The sequence below is a fragment of the Engraulis encrasicolus genome, chromosome 11 (genome assembly GCF_034702125.1).
Source record: "Engraulis encrasicolus isolate BLACKSEA-1 chromosome 11, IST_EnEncr_1.0, whole genome shotgun sequence".
NCBI lineage: Eukaryota > Metazoa > Chordata > Actinopteri > Clupeiformes > Engraulidae > Engraulis > Engraulis encrasicolus.
In genome coordinates this window covers 14,611,446-14,632,972 of record NC_085867.1, presented here as the reverse complement: position 1 = coordinate 14,632,972, position 21,527 = coordinate 14,611,446, and the positions used below count along the sequence as shown (strand labels likewise).

General features: G+C 44.9%; 1 protein-coding gene across 3 annotated transcripts; it reads left to right on the top strand.

The window, feature by feature from the left end:
- The first annotated feature begins 5,212 nt into the window (after positions 1-5,212).
- LOC134457932 (metal transporter CNNM3) lies at positions 5,213-20,872 on the top strand. 3 transcript variants are annotated; one of them, XM_063209977.1, is made up of 8 exons: positions 5,213-6,774; positions 7,218-7,361; positions 8,347-8,505; positions 9,960-10,129; positions 14,831-14,927; positions 15,817-15,947; positions 17,877-18,006; positions 19,899-20,872. In XM_063209977.1, the coding sequence occupies exons 1-8, from the start codon at positions 5,409-5,411 to the stop codon at positions 19,952-19,954; spliced, it is 2,253 nt and encodes a 750-aa protein (XP_063066047.1). In that variant the 5' UTR covers positions 5,213-5,408; the 3' UTR covers positions 19,955-20,872. The 3 variants fall into 3 exon arrangements, with proteins under 3 accessions (XP_063066047.1, XP_063066049.1, XP_063066050.1); XM_063209979.1 differs by lacking the exon at positions 19,899-20,872 and adding an exon at positions 18,637-18,763; XM_063209980.1 differs by lacking the exon at positions 19,899-20,872 and adding an exon at positions 18,537-18,721.
- The last annotated feature ends 655 nt before the right edge of the window (positions 20,873-21,527 follow it).

Here is a 21,527-nt window from a genome sequence, read left to right as displayed (position 1 = left end):
TGAGGGAGGCAGACCCCCCTGCGGAGTGTGGAGTAATGAAATTCTTCAGCTCGGCGCCAGTCACTCGCCACTGCTCCGGAGTCGGCAATAAGCAGCTTAGGAATCTTCCAGACCGTTTTGACCCCTTTCCATTTCAGTTGGGCAGTTGAGCCCCCAACACACACACACACACACACACACACACACACACACACACACACACACACACACACACACACAAAAGACACTCTGCTCTCACCCCCGTTCAACTGTAGTTCCAGTTTGATCATTACACTGACTGGATTCAGCGTTAGAGCTCTTTGCAAGCACGGGGCCCTTGTTTTCCACTGGCCCAGGACTTGGTCAGTTAATGTTTCCACTCTGGTAATCTTTCATCTAGGCCATGGGTGGGGAACCTATGGCCCGGGGGCCATTAACAGCCCTTGAGGCCGTCTTATCGGGCCCCTGATATAATTTTGATGGCATGAAGTTTCTCATCAAACATGACGTATTTTGAAGAAATTTCGTTTGCAAGAAAAATTAAGTTATATTTTCCGGGGACCAAGTGAAGGTTGTAAAGGTGGCCACCTTCAATATAGGCCTTAACATAAGTGCAAATCCTGGTCTTTGTTCATCATAGTATGGCCCTTGGAGGAATTATAACATTTGAAGTGGCCCTTCGAATGAAAAAGATTCTCCACCCCTGATCTAAACCCCAGAGAAAGCCCAAGGTGGCACACAAGGAGCCTAGCTAGTAGACTTCTACCATGACACCTGAACCCCTCCGCCTTCCCCATTCCCCAAAAGACTATAGTTGTCTTCCATTCACTCGTCCGTTGCTCGAAACGAGGGTTAAACATAAGTATACATCCACACAGTTGGGTTATTGTTTGTTATTGACTGAGAAATACATGGGTTGAATCTCTATTACATTGTTTTATCTTTGTTATTATTATAAAGGACTGATGCAATATTTAAAAAAAAACATGTTCTTTTTTCTGTCTATGGTTTTGTTTTCATGGGTTTTGTTTTGTTTTTGTTTTTTCGTGTAGATTTGCACCATTTTTCCGAATGGTTGATTTGAAGTGTTTTAGCCGTTATGCTATGAGAACCACTGTGTTGACGTATTGCAAGCAGCAATATTGGATTTTCCTTGTTCTGGTTTCTTCTAAGGATGTTTAGAGAGCACATGTACTGTACCCATACAGACATTCAGCGGAAAGGAAAGTGTACATATTGTTTTATATTAAAAAGAGAAAGAGAAAACGAGACTATTTAATGAGTTCTGAAATAAGAGGGACAATAAATCTGAGATATATTTCTCTATGGAGATCGAATTGTTTGTCATCCTTCCTGCTTTTTTTTCTTTGTTTTCTGTCTTTGTTTTCTGACAGGACAGTGAGTGAGAGACTTGACAGGAAACGAATGGGGAGAGAGAGAGACAGGGAAGGTCCCGAAATATCCATGGAAGTAATTGAAACTTAAAAAAATTGCCGGATTGATTCTGGAACTTGCCGGATCTGGATCTGGATCGTCCATGCCCCGGATCGATTCGGATCGCCGAATCGATCATTGTTGACACCACTAGTCCGGCGAAGGACACGGGCTGGAATTGAAGCCAGGTCGCCAGCATAGCAGCCCCAGTGCCCTACCGTTAAAGCCACGTCAGGGCCTGTCTTCCTTCCTCTTGTGTGTTCCACTGAGCTCTCGTGACTAAGAAAACCTAGGCCTTTGAGTTTGAAACACAAAGCACAAAAGTTTAACTTGTTAAACAGACAGTGTGAGGAATGATTTCCCAGAGTTTGTTGTTGTTTGACGCATCTATGGGAGAAACATTGGCCTGCACCACCAGCATTGGCATCTTCACTTCTCTCAGAAATGTCAAGATTGGAAGATCCTTATTGACCTTTAAAAGTTGCCTGGACAACACAGTTTGACCTGCCCATTAAGGTCAAAGGTCAGAGTCTCAAACAAGGAGGCATTAGAAAACAAAATCAAAGACTAATGGGTTACACTGTATTTTACTCTAACTGTGACATTAACTAGGTGTATTGTAACAGCATACAACATTATGTACTTAAATGCATACCTTGGGGCAGGGGTGGGGGACCCGATGGCCCCGATATAATGTTAATGTTATGCAGTGTCACATAAAATATGACATATTTTGTAAAAGAATCGTAGAAATTACATTTGCAATACAAATAAGTTATGTCCAGGGGACCTAGAGAATGTGGGGTCTGCTTTAAACATGGCTGCATTCAATATAGGCTTAAATGCAGGGGGAATTCCTGGTTTGTGTTCATAGTACGGCCCTTGGGGGACTTTTACGGCTCTTGGAGGAATTTGAAGTGGCCCCTTCAATGAAAAAAGTTCCCCAACCCTGCCTTAGGGCAAGGGTTAGGTTTAGGGATGGACAGTGTCGGTACATAAATATTACATATACTTTGTAGATACATGTAGGTAGTGCACTAAAAAAGAAATAGTGAAATTATGTAAACCAAGTGTTACTGAAGAGGGTATGGCAAACAGTATAAGGAAAGGGCTAAACAGAACTTGTGAATAACATTTCAGTCAGAGGAAGGCATCGTTCACTGTTCACTGTTCAACAAAGCCAATTTTGACGGCAGTCAGCATCAGCATACATAAAACACATCACACTAATACATCACCAGTATCACACATTTACACATAGTGTATATGCATACACACACACAGAATAATTTCTCCTGATTGTGGTGCATATGCCGCATCAAGTTCGGCACCAGCTCAGACACTGGGACACTGCACTTATTAAGGTGGTAAACAAGGACCATCTGTTGGCAGCAACCCTGAAAGCTTCCCTGGACCCGTTCCATGGTACTGTACGGATGGTTAGTGGAACTGCAGTCCTCAACAAGAACCGACTCTGCTCATAGTCACCCAATTCATTTTGGAGCATATTTCTATTAATATCAAGTCTTATTCACAGAAAGACGTGACACATTCTAATAGGCCTGTAATAACCAATAAAGCCTGTAATGAAGCATAATAATAAAAATGCATGATGCAGATACAGTATACCAGCTTGCCACATAAGTTGTCACAGTGTGTTTATGTCTGGACAAAATGCACAGTATATGTTTTAAAAAGAAACATTAAGTAGCTGATATTTAAAAATCTACCAATCTCATTTTTAGTTCTCAGACTATTCGTCCTGTGATTGACCCCCAATTGTCGTTTCAGAGGCACCATGGGCCTTATTATCGTCAATAAGAACGATAGGCCTACACACAAACAGCCACTCGCCTGCCGTTTTTAAATAGCAACTACCAGCAGACTATAGCTAAGGGATTCTCTCTTATGATTAATCTATTTCAGTTTCAGTAGTTTATTTGTCACATGCAAAGCCAGAATCAAGATTACAGCTTGTAGTGAAATTACAGGTCTGGTAAAACTCCACAAGTGGAGTACACACATCAAAAACTAAGCAGTATGGAAAATGTCCATAGATGTCAGCTTATCCATAGCCTATGTGTCGATCGAGGCGAGAGTTGGATGCGTCGCTTTCGACAAAGCAGACAGCTGCGCAGTGAAGGCCCTAATGACATCAGAGCCAGTTCAGCTCTACAGATGATGTGTCTGAATGTTACTCCTGTGCCTTGTGCTCCTCATGAAAGAGCAGAGGATCATCCATTCATGTTTAGCCACCACCACATCCTCCACTGCTTCACCAACCACACTACCTAATCTCACAGCAAACAGACTTTTGTTAAATCCCTGTTTATGAATAGTACATTAATGAAGATGACCTCAGGATCTGGACAATAAAATAATCTTTCTTCTTAGACAAAAAGGTGTCACAAGTACCGGTAATTCTGAAAATGCTTTTTGGTACAATACTTGTGATAAATCCTGCAGATTGTTTTTTGTAAAATGCCTATTGAATTATTTTCTGGAGAGAGGGAAACAATTTAGTCTATTTGGAGACAGTGAAATACAGGCATTCATGTTGTTCAGGCTATAGCCTATAGTGCAAATTCAACCCAATGTAGGCCATATATTGCAAAGGGATAGCAAGCTACATTATGAAGTAACATAATGTTGCTTGCTCTCCCTTTGTAACACTCTACTATGATGCATTCCCCAAGGGTGGGAGATGGAATGTTTCTGACCTCCTATTTGCTGAAATGCATAGGGACGCCTGTTGAAGCAAAATGTTCAAGTCGTGAGCTGGGGCCACATCGAAGCACCCCGACTTCATCCCATTGAAAATAGTAACGTCAACGCAAAGTGATAAGAATAATTTATGTAGCACAATAGTCTGCAGTTATCACTCTGTGGATACAGTTGAATTGTGAACTTTTCTAGCGTGTAATTCTAGTCATATTGGCATTGCCTCTTTCAAAGATGATGATATGCAGCGAAATGAAAAGCACACCTCTTTGCTTACATGGATAGCTCACATCTTTGACAGGTGGGTAGGTGGTTTTCAGGGGCGGAGCTATAGGAGGGGCAAGTTGGGCTCACCCCTGGGCCCAGGACCCTCCCGTATTGGTGGTGGGGTGCCCTATCTTTTGTTTACATATGGAGACAGGAAGTGAGTGGTAGAAAGAAATGGGGGACAGAGAATCTGTGGGGGAGGATCGGGAAATTACCATGCGCCGGAATCAAACAGGGGTCTCCGGCGTGACAGTGCAGTGCCCTACTGTTTAGGGAGGGGGAGCCCTATCTTGACCTTGGCAGGCCGTATGGGAGGCCCTATCAGTGTTTTGCCCTGGGGCCCTGTAAGCAATTGTTCTGCCACTGGTGGTTTTGGCCCTCCGTGCATGTTGTGTGTTTGACCTGCTGGCTGTAACGTTTTGAGGTGGGATGTAACTGACTCCTGATTGCATACTGGGAAGTTCCTACCGCTCAGGAATGCACAATAAGTTGGGGCCTGTCCTTTGCACAGAGGCAGTGAACTACTATGCACAGTTAACAAGTAACAAATTGGATGTAGGCTACATGTGTAATTGGTAGCCAGTGGTTTGACGTCGCCTTTGAACATTCACAGACTGTAACTCATTCAACCCCGAAATGTTTTAAATGTTATTATACCTTTAAATATTTATGACACTTGACAGAATTGTTTTGGTATATGTGGGCGTGTAGAAATGTGACTTCTCTTTATCTTATTGGTCATTCAACAACCACGGCATGCCATTGGTCAATAATGATGATGAGGATTTCCGGTTGCAAGGAAACGGAACTCCATTGTGGCTCAAAAACATCCCACCGCCAGAAAAGTTCTTCGTTGCTGTCATAGCCATTTAGATCCATCATGGCGATGACTGCGAGACAGTTTTCTGCCAAGCTCTGTTTGGTTTCTGTAACAAAACTAGGAAGGGAGACGCAAGACTGAGCAGAATCACGTGACCCACCCATAACCCGAGTTGCCCACTTCCAATATGGTGGTCAGCTCTGCAGGCTTACGTTTCTTGTTGATGATATTGTTTCTCTGCGGGTTCGGGTTCGGCGCCTCCAGCCAACAAGCCCCGCATGTTCTGGGGATACGACTGGAATACCCCGAGGACCAGCTATCTATGCGCGAGAGGATTATCTCGGCGCCATACGGGTCCACTTTCAAGATCAGATTGTTCGGCACCTATCTAAATGGGACTTGGCCGTGGGTCGCGTTCGCGAGAGCTGCGAGGGGGGAAGCAGGTGCTGTGGGAGACGCAGCGGACCCTTGCGAGCAGGAGAAGCGACGGAACTCGTCCGTGTTCAAGGTTTCCGGGGAGTTCCAGGTAGACGAGGAGTACAGCGGGCTGATAACAGTCCAAACCGAAAAGAGCATCTCCGCCGCATCCACGGAGGAGGATGCCAGTGGGGTTTACCATCACTTGTGCGTCTGGCAAGGCCAGAAATGGGCATCAGCTGTTCCTGACAGATTGCGTGTCCTAACCGACACTCGGCTGCCAGCGTGGGCAATAGCCATCGTAATCATTGTCCTTCTGGTGATTTGTGGCTTACTGAGAGGTCTCAACATCAGTCTGCTGTGGCTTGACCCCCTCGAGCTATACGTGTTACATAGCTGTGGTTCCGAGCATGAGAAGAAAACGGCAAAACGCCTGGAGCCCGTCCGCAGGAGGGGGAACTTCCTCATGTGCTCGCTGTTGTTTATTTTCTCTCTGGCCCACTCCGTGCTCGGTGTGTTCTTCTACAAGGCCCTGGGCTCTATCGCGCCCGCCGTGTTTACCAGCGCCATTCTCATTTTCCTGCTAACGGAGTTGCTGCCACACGTGCTATGCTCGAGCCACGGGTTCCAAGTCGCGCCGGGCTTGACGTGGCTGGCTCAGGTCTGCATGATCCTGACGTGCCCCCTCTCTTGCCCGCTCGGTCTCCTGCTAGACCTGGCCTTGCAGCGCGACATCAGCGTGTGTGGCCTGCGGGAGAAGATCATGGAGATGATTCGGACTAACGTCAACGACCCGTACAGCGAGTTCGTGAAAGAGGAGTTCAGACGCGGAACTCTGCGCACCAAAACAGTCGAAGACATCCTCACCCCTCTGAAAGAATGCTTCATGCTCCCGTCCACCGCCGTGCTGGACTTCAATACCATGTCGGAGATCATGCAGTGCGGCTACACGCGTGTGCCCGTCTACGAGGAAGAGCGCTCCAACATCATCGAGATCCTGTACGTCAAGGACTTGGCCTTGGTTGACCCCGAAGACTGCACCCCTATGACCACCATCACCAAGTTCTACAACCACCCGCTGCACTTTGTTTTCAACGACACCAAACTGGATGCCATGCTGGAGGAGTTCAAGAAAGGTACATAGAGCTAAATAATGTGCATGAGATGTGTTTACCTATCTCAGTCCCTTGAGATCCTTGACATTGACCATGGCCCCAGCAGTGGGCCCTGAAAGTGTCTTCATACAGTCGAGTCCAGTCATTTTCTCAACACTTATGTAATAGCAATGTTAACTATCATGCAATAGCCTTGTTCTCACCCAATTACAAATTGTCTGTGTTATCAGCCAGAAACACATCATAGGTAACATGCTAGCTAATTTATATCATGTGTGGTCCAGTAGATTATTGTAGGCTATACAATCTTCCATAAACTGTAGATGGGCTTGACATGTGAACATTGGCAAGCTAGCCTACTGTGAACCAGAGATGAGTGATTGATGGATGTCAATGGTGTTGTTGTCATATTTCTCCCCCACTCTTCCATCCCTGCCCCCCATCACCACCACCACCACCTCCAGGCAACTCGCATATGGCCATCGTGCAGAAGGTGAACAACGAGGGGGAGGGCGACCCCTTCTATGAGGTGCTGGGGCTGGTCACCCTGGAGGACGTCATTGAGGAGATCATCAAGTCCGAGATCCTGGATGAGTCCGATGGCTACAGTACGTCGTGTGTGTGTGTGTGTGTGTGTGTGTGTGTGTGTGTGTGTGTGTGTGTGTGTGTGTGTGTGTGTGTGTGTGTGTGTGTGTGTGTGTGTGTGTGTGTGTGTGTGTGTGTGTGTGTGCTCTCTCACACATACACACTCTCACACACACTAGCCAGCTTGTTGGTCAAACATAATGCAGGTCCGTCCCTGCACACAAGGAGAGAGAGAGAGAGAGAGAGAGAGAGAGTGAGAGAGAGACTTTGTTGTTTATACTAGTATCAACGAGTGTAACGTCCTTCGATGTAGGGGTGCCTGATTGTCCTTATCTGTCTACATGTCTCTATGAAGACCTTGGTGTGTGTGTGGGAGTGAGTTGGCACTCTAAAACAAACAGAATGAAGGTTGTTAGTATTTTATGATCCTCCAGCTGGTGTATGTATTGTAGTTAATCACCTGGATTGCTTAATAGTTATAGTTTATCACCTGGAGTGCATAGCATATAGGGTGTTATAAATGTGCTTTGTTTTGGACAAGAATGTGTGGCGCCACAGCAATGCAGCAACTCATCCTCCTCTCCTTTCCTCCCCCTCTGTACCTCATTACCCATGCCCTTCACCAAATATTCTCTCTCTCTCTCTCTCTCTCTCTCTCTCTCTCTCTCTCTCTCTCTCTCTCTCTCTCTCTCTCTCTCTCTCTCTCTCTCTCTCTCTCTGACCTTGTCTTGTATCCATCATGTTCATGGTGTCACACACACACACACACACACACATTTATGCTCCCGCCTTTTCTGTCACTCGCTGCCTGGCACTACACACACGTTTATTTCTCTCTCTCACACACACACACACACACACACACCGTCCCTTCTCCATCCACGTTTATGTCTCTCCCACACACACACACACACACACACACACACACACACACACACACACACACACACACACACACACACACACCCCTACCCCTTCCCTCCTCCTCCTCCCCCGTCCCCTCTGCAGTGGAGTTGAAGGTGAAGCGTCCGATGCCCCCCCTGGAGATCCCTCTGGAGCCGCGCAGCGTGAGCGAGGAGTTCTCCCTCTTCAAGACGCCCGAGGGCGAGCCCAAGATACGCACCTCCCCGCAGCTGCTGCTCGCCACGCACCGCTTCCTATCACGAGGTGGGTCTGGGGGACGCTCTGTCTGTCTCTCTGTCCGTCTGTCTGTCTGTGAGAGACAGTCATACTGGTAGATGTCTTGTGTTGAAGACGTAGCGAATGACCGTGTGTGTGTGTGTGTGTGTGTTAGGGCTGCACGATTACGGAAAAAATCATAATCACGATTATTTTGGTCAAAATCATAATCACGATTATTAATCACAAGATTTTTTTGAAAATTATAACAAGATGAAATATAACCAAGAATGAATTACATACGGGATGAGCAAAATAAAATGAATTGTAATAATTATGTAAAGGCAATAGCATGAAACTTAAGTGGACAGATTTCTGGCCAGAAACACCAGCCTGTCAGTATGTTCTGGCTTCAAGGACGCTCTCAAAAGTAGGTCACTATTGCCACGATTAAATCACGATTAAAATCATAAATTCGATTACTCTATTTTATCACGATTTTGATTATTTTTCGATTAATTGTGCAGCCCTAGTGTGTGTGTGTGCGCGCGCTTGCATGTGTGTACAGTAGACTGGATTTTTTTGTTTGTTTACAAGTCAAGGTCAGCGGCAGCAAGGGGTGTGTGTGTGTGTGTGTGTGTGTGTGTGTGTGTGTGTGTGTGTGTGTGTGTGTGTGTGTGTGTGTGTGTGTGTGTGTGTGTGTGTGTGTGTGTGTGTGTGTGTGTGTGTGTGTGTGTGTGTGTGTGTGTGTGTGTGTGTGTGTGTGTGTGTGTGCTCACACATACACACTCACACACACACACACACACACTAGCCAGCTTGTTGGTCAAACATAATGCAGGTCCGTCCCTGCACACAAGGGGAGAGAGAGAGAGAGAGTGGTGAGTGACATAATGTTGCATGTGTTAGCTCTTTCTCTGCCATCTCCAGAGATGGAGCACTTCAGCATTTTAACTTCTACTTTACTAAATTGGTGATGCAGACAGCATGACATACATACTACATGTTAAAAATACAGGTGTGAGATGTATTCACTCAGTACCGTGCCAACTGAATTATAATTCAAAGTTGCACTATCCTGCCATGTCCAGAGCAGCCGACTAGCGTCTAACAAGCCACACATGAAGTGGATAGCATCCTTTACCATACTGTTGTATAAAAGTAACAGCTTCAGAGGTAGCGTAAGTTTACATATTATGTCAACTTTGGCTACTTCTGAAGCTGTTACTACATTTTGAAAATTAAGTTGTATAAAAAGGACACAATCCGCACACTTCATGTCTTTTTTTTAGGTAAAGCTTCTTTGCACAAAAAAAGACCTGAAGTGTGCGGATTGTGTCCTTTTTATACAGAAATTTCTACTGAATCCTGCACCTTCTAAACAGATGGCCTATCGGTGACCTGTCACAACTTAAGAAAATGAAGTTGTGAAATGTGTTCACTCAGTAACGTGCCAACTGAATTCAATGTGAACTCGTCTTCTCTCTTGTTGTTGTCTCCAGAGGTGGAGCACTTCAGCCCGCTGCGTGTGTCGGAGAAGGTGCTGCTGCATCTGCTGCGCCACCCCAGCGTCAACCAGGAGGTGAAGTTCGACCCCTCCAACCGCCTCAGTGCCGACCACTACCTCTACACCCGAAACCACCCCGTAGACTACTTCATACTGCTACTGCAGGTACGGTTGTGTGTCTGTGCGTGTGCGTGTGCATGCGTGTGCATGCGGGTGTGTGTGAGAGAGAAAGAGCACCCCGTTGACCACTTCACCCTACTGCTGCTGCACTGCATGGCCATTATTTGCTCCGTTAGTAGGCAGATAGTAGCCCCTCGTTTTCCTTTTTTTAAAGGAAGAGTAGAGTAGAGTAGAGTAGAGTAGAGTAGAGTAGAGTAGAGTAGAGTAGAGTAGAGTAGAGTAGAGTAGAGAGTGAAGTTAGTTAATCCCAGAGGCAAGTTAAGGAGTGTGCTTCAGATGAGTGAATGAAGATCTCAGTGTAAATTATAACATTAAGTGGCGAAAGACCCACTTTCCAATGTGAATCTCATTATGGTGACTAAACCTTGCGTTCAGTCTTCTTCTGGGGTCAGTAATGGTTCTGGGTATGGAGGACAATGTTAGCATTATGAGCTGCTGTCTGCTCATTGGGGATGCTACATTAATTTGTTGCGACAGATATGGATCTGACGGTTATCTAACAGAATGAGTAACTTGGTGAACTCATGGGCTGTATTTTAAGGACTGAGGAAACACTTTTTTGGCCTTGATACCTTTATTGAGACGGGGCACTTGAAGAAAGTGATAGAAAAGGACCGGTTGAGGAAGATGAAGAAGGGTTCGGAAATGACCTCAGCTTCGATTTGAATCCTGGGCCCTGTTTCTCGACAATGTCGTTGCTAACTAGGTAGCAACTTAGTAAGTTGCCTATGGGAAATTGCATTACAACCAAGTAAGTTGCTAACTTAGTTAGCAAGGACACTGTCGAGAAACGGGGTCCTGGCCCCTGGATTTGTGGTATGGCGTCCCAGCAAACAGTTTTTGACGATCTTTGCAGCTGGAGACGCCAAAGTTGTGCTCTTAAAGGGACAGTTTGGTCAATTTCAACATGCAGTTGTAATGCTCACACTACCCTGGACTTGTCAGTGCCTGAGATTTTTTTTTCTTCTTCTTCAGCCGTTTCCGAGATCATGGTCATTGTAATGGGGGCAGCTCTTTGTTTACATTTCAAAAAAACATTTTTATTTATTCCCAAAAACATCCAAAAGGTTATAAAACATCAGCAGACAACTAGCAAACAGCAGTACCTTTTGGGAAAATATTTGGAGTTGGCCTATGTTTAATTTTTTAAAAATGTAAACAAACGCTGCCCCCATTAGAATTGCTCATATCTCGGAAAGGGCTGAGCCAAAAAATGTGGCATCACCAGGTACTGACAAGTCAAGGGTAGCGTGAGCAATACAACTGCATGTTGAAATTGACCAAACTGTCCCTTTAAACCTAGGGTGGCAAAGCAAATTCTGTAGTGCCTCTTGCTCTGTTACATTTACTACTGAACCACTGAAACAATTTTGGATGAAACACTTCAAGTTTCAAAAATCTACCTTGTATTCAATAAACTACAGCTGCAAGGGTGTGTGGTTGTTTATTTATGAAACCATTCATGACATTGAGCTATGGCATTGAGCATTTCTCCGTGTTGGGTCTTTGGCAATTGACTCAGATTTGGCTTCATTCTTTGGCCTAAAATGTAGCCATTTCGGGGTCAACAGCAGTTGCCAGCAGAACAGTAATTAAAAGCCTGTGGCCTGCAGAATATCTTTAACTACGGGGAGAGAGGTCAGTGGTAGTAGTCCTAAGACACTGTAATTAACCTGACAGACTTCTTTGTCCCGTTGCAGCAGATATATAATGGAGGGCCGTCTTTAGATGAGCTATTGGCCTGCTACTTGACTTGACTTGACTTGACTTGACTTGCTGCAATGCGTTGCCTGGTCGCTGCAGTCAGGGTATCGTTAAGAATTATTTGGAGGCCTATGTAAGGGAACAGTGTTGTACTCAGGGCTGGGTAAAATAATCGATTCAATCGATAATCGATCGATATCATTTAAAATTCACATAATCGATTCACAGGGCACAAAATCGATTTTTTTGCTCTTTTTCTTTTTGTTCTTTTTGTTTCATTTAGGTCTATGGAAAATACCCAGTAGGTATTAGTCAATTAGGCCTAGGCCTACTTATTACAAAATAGCAACCTGTTAACACTGTCAAGCCACAGCCCTTTGACATTTTTATATAAAAATAGGCAACAGCATCTTTTGGGGGAAATCCTTGCACCAAAAAGGGAACGGATTGAATCGATTCGGAGTGAATCGAATTGAATCGAATCGAATCGTGATTAATCGATTCAAAGCCCTAAGAATCGAAATCGAATCGATACAGGAACATGGCTGCAATACCCAGCCCTAGTTGTACTTCTTCTAATAATTTGAATGCTGCCCTAGTAAAGCCCTAGCCTGGCTCTCACGCAGACCCTTCGTAGCCTGGCTCTCACGCAGACCCTTTGTGCGTCGTGCATCTTTGTTAAACTTCTTAGACGAGCCCGAACGGCATCCAATATTTCATGGTTGGTCCAATCACAATCGCGGGGCGGGTTATACAAGTCAGTGGTTGAAATAGTAGTGATTTAAAAAAAAAAGCCATGTGAATTCTCCAATCAGGTTTGAGCTGTTTTTAACACACCCGCGCCTTTCCAGAGCTAAGCAATTGTCAATGTTCCAGATGGTTGGTAACAACCATCGTGTGAGAACCAGGTTAGACCCTTCGTGCATTTCCGCTGAACTTCGTGAGCTCGCACGAGGGTCTGGAAATCTTATACGAGCCCTAACGGAATCAGAAATTTCACAGCCTGTCCAATCAGAATTGCGGGCGGGGTATATACAAGTTAGTGGTTGAAGTAGCATGTGACGCTGCGTATGGCGCAGCGTGCTAAGCCCCCCACATTTGGGCTTGCATGCCCACCCACGGGGACCCTGGTTCGAGTCCGGTCAGGGTCATTTCCCGATCCTCCCCTGTCTCTCTGTCCCATTCACTTCCTATCACCATCTTCGACTGTCCTGTCAAATAAAGACATAAAGCCCCTAAAAATATATACATTAAAAAAAGAAGTAGCATGTGATTCAAAAAAGCCATGTGAATTCTCCAATCAGGTTTGAGCTGTTTTGAACACACCCACGCCTTTCCAGAGCAAAGCGATTGACAATGTTCCAGATGGTTGGTAACAACCATCCCGTGAGAACCAGGTTAGAAAAGCCCACCCCTCCCTCCCCCATCAATACTGTGACCTTGGCAGTCTATTCTGCCCACACCACAGGCATGAGATGGGGAGTAGCATTGCCCCTTGAACAGTAATTAGGAAAGTAAACTACTCTGTCTGGTAGTTGTGGCAATAAGAGGGGTGTTGATGCCTTCAGGAGGTTATTAATGTAACTGAGGTCATTCTATGCAGTCCGCCACTCTGGGCTTGAACTTACAACCTTCTAGTCAGCCTTTCAGTTCAGTATGGTAGGCACAGGTACGATACAACCGCTTAAGGTCAAGGTTTGTAGCTCAGCACTACCGCATCTGTATACATGGGTTCATAGTGTTTGTAAACACGATATTGTGAGGAGGGGCAAGACACTGGCAGCCAAGCACGTGAGATAATGTTTTGACCGACAGTGGGTTCCAACAATCAGAGGTTGAGTTGTGTGCAGGTAGGTTCGCGCAGCCAGGGGAAAACAAAAAATTAGAACCCATGTATAAGACTTCAGCGTTCTTCCGCCGAACCCTGCTAGTTGGCATCCAATAAATTAATTAATTAATTACACCCCCTACCCGATCTGCCCTCATTTACGGCAGGGGGTTTTGACAGCCTCATCGTGGGCACATCAACACTCGCTGCAGTGTTACTGCGGCAACATATTGATTTGCTAATTAAGCCTGGCAGTGGTGCAGGAAGCGGAGGAGAAGCGACAGGGGCACGGACTCTCACCAACCATATGGCACAGACTCCTACTGTATTATTTCGAAGAGAGAAGTTGGAGCACACTGCAGATTTTACCGTAGCATTTATTAGGTGAGAACACCCGTCTGTTTTTCCCACTGTGATTCAACTGCAAGCCGAGGGACGATGCCTAGAGTTCCTATTCAACTTGCACTGTAGGGCCTCAGTGGTGTTCAGACAGAGCTAAGGATTAGTAGACAAGACATCACCTGAATTTCTGTCTACCAGGATGGATGGCAGTAGCTGTGACGAGTTTTGTGAGGCTTAAGAACGTAGAAGGGCATTCAAAACATGCATAAAAATGCAGAAAATGTATTTGCTAATATCGGCACCTGCTGACCTCTTATTTACACTCCCTTACACATGTTTTTGTGTTTTCACTTGCTATACGCCTGCTGCAAGAAATGCATGCACGGGCACATTTTGTTTCGGTTGCAACAAGCATATATGTTGTAAAAAGGCCAAGGAGAACTTCTTCAGCAATGTTGTAACACTGCATTTTATAACAGTCTGCTACACTTGTTCCTGACCTTTTTTGATATTTTTTTGTGTATTTGAATGTATTTGAACCTTTGAAAAACTCTCTTTTTGCAATGTATATCTATGGTTTTAAATCTGAAATGTTGTGATATATTTTGCCTTAGGACCCCTAGGAAGACAAGCGAACTGCCAGGGCACAATGGGGATCTTTTAATAAAATAAAAATTAAAAAATCTCCTTACTTGGCCTTACTCTAATCAAACTGTTTCCAATGATAAGTGGTCTGGTTCTGTTCAAACAGCAGATTTGCTTCTATATTTGTCTATAAATATTCTTCGGCTGTGTGTTGTGTTGCCTGGCAGGGGCGGGTGGAGGTGGAAATCGGCAAGGAAGGCCTGAAGTTTGAGAACGGAGCCTTCACCTACTATGGAGTGTCTGCTCTCACTGCGCCCTCTTCAGGTGAGCAGAGGAATCGCACGTGTCTGCTGCGTCTAATGTTACATAACCCTTTGTTCAGATGAAACGGCCGATTTAACAGGGAATGCTGCATCAGTTATTACCGCCTATTCCAAAATGAGTAGCAAGAGCGATGTCCATACATGTAACCCTTTATCATTTAGGCTAAATATATCAGCCCCACCATGGTTTTACCCCTATGGGGATTTTTCATGTGATGTCACACACCTTCAATTCAATACATTCAAATGATTTGACGCAGGTATAAGTTGCATTTGGTGGCACCGACGTATACATACATGCTACTGTTTTCTACCCGAAGCCGCTAGGTATATGTATACCTGCTTTGCTACTGGCTAATAGTAGAGTAGAGTAGAGTATCTTTTATTAATCCCGAGGGAATTTAAGGTGTCCCGTAGCATGCATACACCTGTACATAAATACAGAAGAAGACAGAAAGACATTACACACAACATATATTCACAAAGTCATATCTCTCTCTCCCACTCACTAGTGTGATAGACACAGACCAGGGGCCTCATGTGCTATGACTTCTGCAGATTTCCAACTGAATCTTTGCGTATGTAAAAATCTGAAAAGATAAATATACCTAAAACCTAACATTTAAAAAGTATCAATCCATGCATAAACAGGCTATCATGCTGATTCATTTGGTTTGTCCGATTTCACATGGAATTATGTACACATACGTACACATTTTCATGTTAAGTCAGTCTTCTGAACCTTTTGCGTGAAAAGTTACTTGCATAGCTTTTTTGTGCGTAAGCAAGCTTTTCACATGAGGCCCCTGGCCTGAGCAGACACCATTGTGGTTGTGCGTGTGGTAAGTGTTGCTTGAATAAGTCCTTGTGTGTTCTATTGCCCACTCCAGTGCACCAGTCCCCCGTGTCCACCCAGAGGCAATCCCAGCGCGACCCCTTCGAGCTGGGCGAGGCCACCAGTCCCTCCAGCTACTGTCCCGACTACACGGTGCGCGCCCTTACCGACCTGCAGATCATCAGGGTAAGCTCCAGGGGCTGCGACCCCCACCCCTTTTGTTCACACCAGAACTGAACTCTCTCTCTCTCTCTCTCTCTCCCTCTCTCTCTCTCTCTCTCTCTCTCTCTCTCTCTCTCTCTCTCTCTCTCTCTCTCTCTCTCTCTCTCTCTCTCTCTCTGTGACTCTGTTCTAATGTACACCATTCACATACTGTACAGCACATAGCTATATGTAATATTTATTTTTATGGGGGGGCTTGTACAACTTTAATTTCAACAGTGTGAGAGATGACGGGAAGTGAAGTGAAGTGAAGTGGAGAGAGAGATAGGGTAGGGCTGGGAAATGACCTTGGTTGGACTCAAACATGGGTCCCCGTGGGGTGGGTGAGTGAGTAAGTGAGGGAGTGAATGGTTTTTGTTTCACAGAAACTCATAGTGCAAGAATATGTGTGTGTGTTCGATTATTTAGAAGTGGTGGTGTGTGTGTTGGGGAAGTCCAAAGATTGAATTGGACTGCAACTGGGCCGGATCTTGGAACATGTTTTTTTTTCCCGAGCTTCATGTGTTCATGTGGAAACAAGGAGTTACATATCAGTAGTGGGAACTAGGGCTGCACAATTAATCGAAAAATAATCAAAATCGTGATAAAATAGTGAAATCGAACTTGTGATTTTAATCGTGATTTAATCGTGGCAATAGTGACCTACTTTTGAGAGCGTCCTTGAAGCCAGAACATACTGACAGGCTGGTGTTTCTGTCCAGAAATCTGTCCACTTAAGTTTCATGCTATTGACTTTACATAATTATTACAATTCATTTTATTTTACTCATCCTCATGTACTCATCACTCATGTAATTCATTCTTGGTTATATTTCATCTTGTTATAATTTTCAAAAAAATCTGCAAAAGTCAATAATCGTGATTAATAATCGTGATCATGAATTTGACCAAAATAATCGTGATTGTGATTTTTTCCATAAACGTGCAGCCCTAGTGGGAAGTGCTTGGATGCCTGCATGCCTGCCTGCCTGCCTGCGTGTGTTTGTGTTTGCGTGCGTGAGGCCGGCGGCCTGTAGTCATGTGTTTCTCAACATTGAAAATGTTGCAATTTATTTGTCATGTGAGTTTGAGTGTGAGCACGACTGTTGCAGTATTACTGTAGGACTTACAGTAAGTCATTATCTATTTTGTCCAGTAGCACGTGCTGCAGATCTCCAGTGTTAACTTAAATTATCCTTAATGTCACGATGGCAATGACAGGAACAAAACAAATCAAAAACCCCATCCGGATTATGCAAAAGAGTTTCTTGCACGCAGTTGTGACAGAAGCTACTGTAAGTGACTCCGTGGTGGCCAAGCTTCTTGGATGTTGTGTGACCATCAGACCATGTTTCTTAAACCACCAGCTTCCTCTTCCATTGTCAAGTGTACTCTCAAAATGAGATGTATTATTGGCCAATAACATTGCATGTGTTTTCCCGCAATCATTGTTTACTACCATGTTATTGTGGCAGAGAGATTGAGGCAGAGTTTATATGTGTGTGTGTGAGAGAGAGACAGAGACCCTAGAATGGAGACCCTAGACCAGAGACCAGAGACCAGAGACCGGATATCCGAGACAGAGGACCGAGACCAGAGACAGAGACCCGAGACAGAGGACAGAGACAGAGACCAGAGACTGAGACAGATTGCAAGGGCAGGGCAGGGCATGCCTCCGAAAGAATTTAGAATTTCCTATAGTGTTTCCACTATAGGAAAGGGGGGGGCAGGGGGGATTACTGAAGACACACACACACAGATTTCTTTTCAACCCTATTCTCTCCACACACATACCCCCCTCTCTGTCTGTCTGTCTGTCTGTCTCTCTCGCTCTCTCTCTCTCTCTCTCCATGCCTCCTTCCCTCCCTCCCTCACCCATCTTCGATCTCATTCCCATTCCCCATTTCTGTGCAGGTGACTCGTCTGCAGTACCTGAACGCTCTGCGTGCGTCACGCGTGGTGCAGAGCCCCGATCCCCCTGAGATCAAGATCCTGCCCAACAGCCAGACCAAGCTCCTCAACGAGAGGAACACTACCACGCAAGGTACACACACGGACATTATACTTGACTGTGTGTGTGTGTGTGTGTGTGTGTGTGTGTGTGTGTGTGTGTGTGTGTGTGTGTGTGTGTGTGTGTGTGTGTGTGTGTGTGTGTGTGTGTGTGTGTGTGTGTGTGCGTGCGTGCTTGCGTGCGTGTGTGTGTGTGTAAAGGCATGGAGATTGATGTGTGTTGTGAGTTTGTCTTTGAGTGTGTGGGAGTCTTTTGTTCCATTTCCGTTCTGCACAGAGCCCCAATATCTCCACAGTCACTACTAACTGCCCAGTCCTATCTTTTTATGGTTTTCAACATTGTAGTATAAAAGTACCTTTTCATTTAATTCAGTAAGCCATGCATACTTTTTCACTTTTTTCTTCCATTGTGGCACAGTAATAAGTCTTCAAGTCTAACATATTTGCCAGTAACAACATTGGGATTGAGGTATACACGTAACACTTAATAAATACACGTCAGACTTTGGGAAAAGCAGGCTTTCTTTTGATGCTGTTTGATTTTCTTTTTTTTTCTTTTTGCAGCTCTGTCCACTTTGAACTAAGACTTTGTTTTCTCTCTCTTTTTCTTTGTTCTTCTTCCTTCCTTCCTGCCTTCCTTCCCTCTCCTGTCTTCCGCCTGTAGACTTTCCTCTTCACTACTCATTCTTTGACACTATCGAGAACTTCTGTTAAAGCTCTCTGCATGAGGTACTTGCTAATGCTAATGCTATCTCACACAAAACAGCATGTTATCCCAGTGGCACATGCTAATTGCTAATCTTGAATGCTTGGTAACTCTAGTGGGTAACCTGCGCGCACACACACATACACACAGCTAAGCTAATCACAATACTGTATATCTATCTATAAACTAACTGTGTGTTTGTGTGTTCAAATCTGGAATAAACAAAAGTATATGCGTAAATATACTTTTCGGATCAAATATTATCAGATTTTTTTGTTTCATGATTCAAATTCCATCTTTTTCTATTGCACATTATATATTGTTACATGTGTCATTTTTTTCTTTTCCATGTCATGGTTTATGTTAATTATACAGATTTATTTTTATTTTCCTGTGGGTTGATTTTTGATTTTCCATGGGTATTGTTTTGGGCTTACGCAGGATATTGCAAGTAAGGTAAGGCTGGCCGTGTGTGTGTGTGTGTGTGTGTGTGTGTGTGTGTGTGTGTGTGTGTGTGTGTGTGTGCGCGTGCGTGTACGTGTGAGAGCCTGGAAACGTGCTTGTCCACACGCATTCCACATAATACCAAGTGACGTGTTTGAAATCTGTATGTGTGAGTGGAAGAGTATTGATTATTCACTAGAGACAAAAGAGAAATTCACCAATGCCCATGCAACTACAGGACAGTGCACACAGTCGACTGTGTTTATGCTTGTGTACATGTGCGTGTGTATTCACATTCGCATGTCATGAACTTGTGGATACCGGTAAATGTAAGTCTTGCTGTGAATTGTCCTTTGCGTGCATATAAGGAGACGTGCACGCACGCGCGCACACACACACGTCATGAATGAGTCATGAAAGCCATTTGTATAATATCTGGATGCTGAAGACTAGCTGTGGATCATTGTTATCTTACTGGTTTCTCTCCCTCTCTTCCTACCCCCTCTTCCTCTCCCTCCTTCCCCATCTCTTTCAACCTCTCCCTTTGCCATCGAATCTCAATCTTTCTCTGTCCCCCCAATCCCTTCCTTCTGTCCAACCTCCACCTCATCCCACTCTCTTTCTCTCCCTCCTTTTCCTCACTCATGTCTTTCGCTCTGAACCTCTCATTCTACCTACCCCAATGCCCACCAAACAACCCCCCCCCCCCCCCCCCCCCCCCCCCCCCCCCCCCCCACCCCCCCCCCCCCCCCCCCCCCCCCCCCCCCCCCCAACAGGAACAAGTCACAGCCAGGAAGGAGGCCCTTCCACTTCAGACGAGACTCTAAGCTGAGACCTCCTCTACTCCCCCCATCTCCACCTCCACCCCGCCTTACCTCCACCACCCCCTCCTCTCCCGCCCTGCCCCACCCCTCATTTCACTCCAACACTTAAAAAGATTTTGAAAACTAGTCAAATTAAAATGTGTATTTTCTAGAAGAAAAGAACTAGCTGACGAGAAAGAGAAGAAAAAAAAACAGTCTTTTTAAACATTTTATTTCATTTTATTTCTGTACATGTAGCATTTGAGCTGGCAATAAGAGGGGGTCCGTTTGATTTTGGTTTGGTTTGTCTTCTTGTTTTATTTCTGGTTACCAGAATCATCAACAAAACCCAACAAACTCTAAAAACCTTCAAGAGCTGGACAGTCTGAAGGCCCATCCCTGTTCTGTTTTTTGTTTTTGTTTGTTTGTTTCTTTTTTTCTTGATGGATTACGAACGACCTGTCCCCTCGCCTATCCTCTGTCCAATCACCTATCCTCTTCCAACAACCTCCCGCCCACATCCATCCCCAACAGCCAATCAAGTTTAATCATCATCCGTCATGCTCTACGTATTTATGGATTTATGGATTCATCGTCTCTGGACGATGGAACTTTATTCGGACACACACACACACACACACACACACTCACTCACTCAAAGACACTCAAAGACACAAAGAAACAAATCACACAAAATTCCAAAAGCACCAGGCATTGCTCTGACTCTGACCGGCTCCAAGTCAGTATGCTCCTTCTCAAGCACACTCAATACACCTCTGGGACAAAACAAAGGTCTGTGTTCAACAGCAAAGACACAAGCTCTTCCGCACTCACCCTTCTCATACTCCTCTTGGCTTCCAGTTGGACAGACAGACATATACTGTATATGTGTGTGTAGATGACAGACCATGCTCTTACCTGTGTGTGTGTGTGTGTGTGTGCGTGTGTGTGCGCGCGGTGTGCGTGTGCGTGTGCGTGTGTGCGTGCGCGCGCCTGTGACTGTGACTGTGACTGTGTGCGTGCATGCGTGAGTGACCGTGTGTTTGTGATGAAACAAGCAGAGCGGTTCCATCCATTTTCTTCTCAGTTTTTTTGCACAATAGCGTGTGCGCTACTCCTCCCTCTGCTAAAAGAAAAGGCGGTACGTCCTGAAACATCTCACGCTGCTACTGGCTGCAGCCATGCCAACGACCGACTAAGTCTAATCTAGTCTGGTCGCGTCGCTTGAAGATTTTTTTTATTAGCTTTATTTTGTTTTTGTCTTTTTTTTCCTTTTCATTCGCTGTCTACGTTGTAAATTTTGTAAGTGCAATGATCTTTGGTGCCTACATGGAAATGGTCAACACTAGCTAAAAAGAAAGAAAGAAAGAAAGAAAGAAAGAAAGAAAGGAAGGAAGGAAGAAAAAGAAAAACATGCCAAAATAGTATATTGTTTTCTATGTGCGTCAGAGAGTCTGTGTTGTTTTTATCCTCACCTCATGCCTCTGTTATGTGAAGAGCCTCTGCATCTCTTAATTATTACTTTTTTCACTTTTCTGTCTTTTTTTTGGGGGGGGGCGGCAGGGGGGTATTACTGAAGTCCAGGTGTTCTTCTAAGCACAG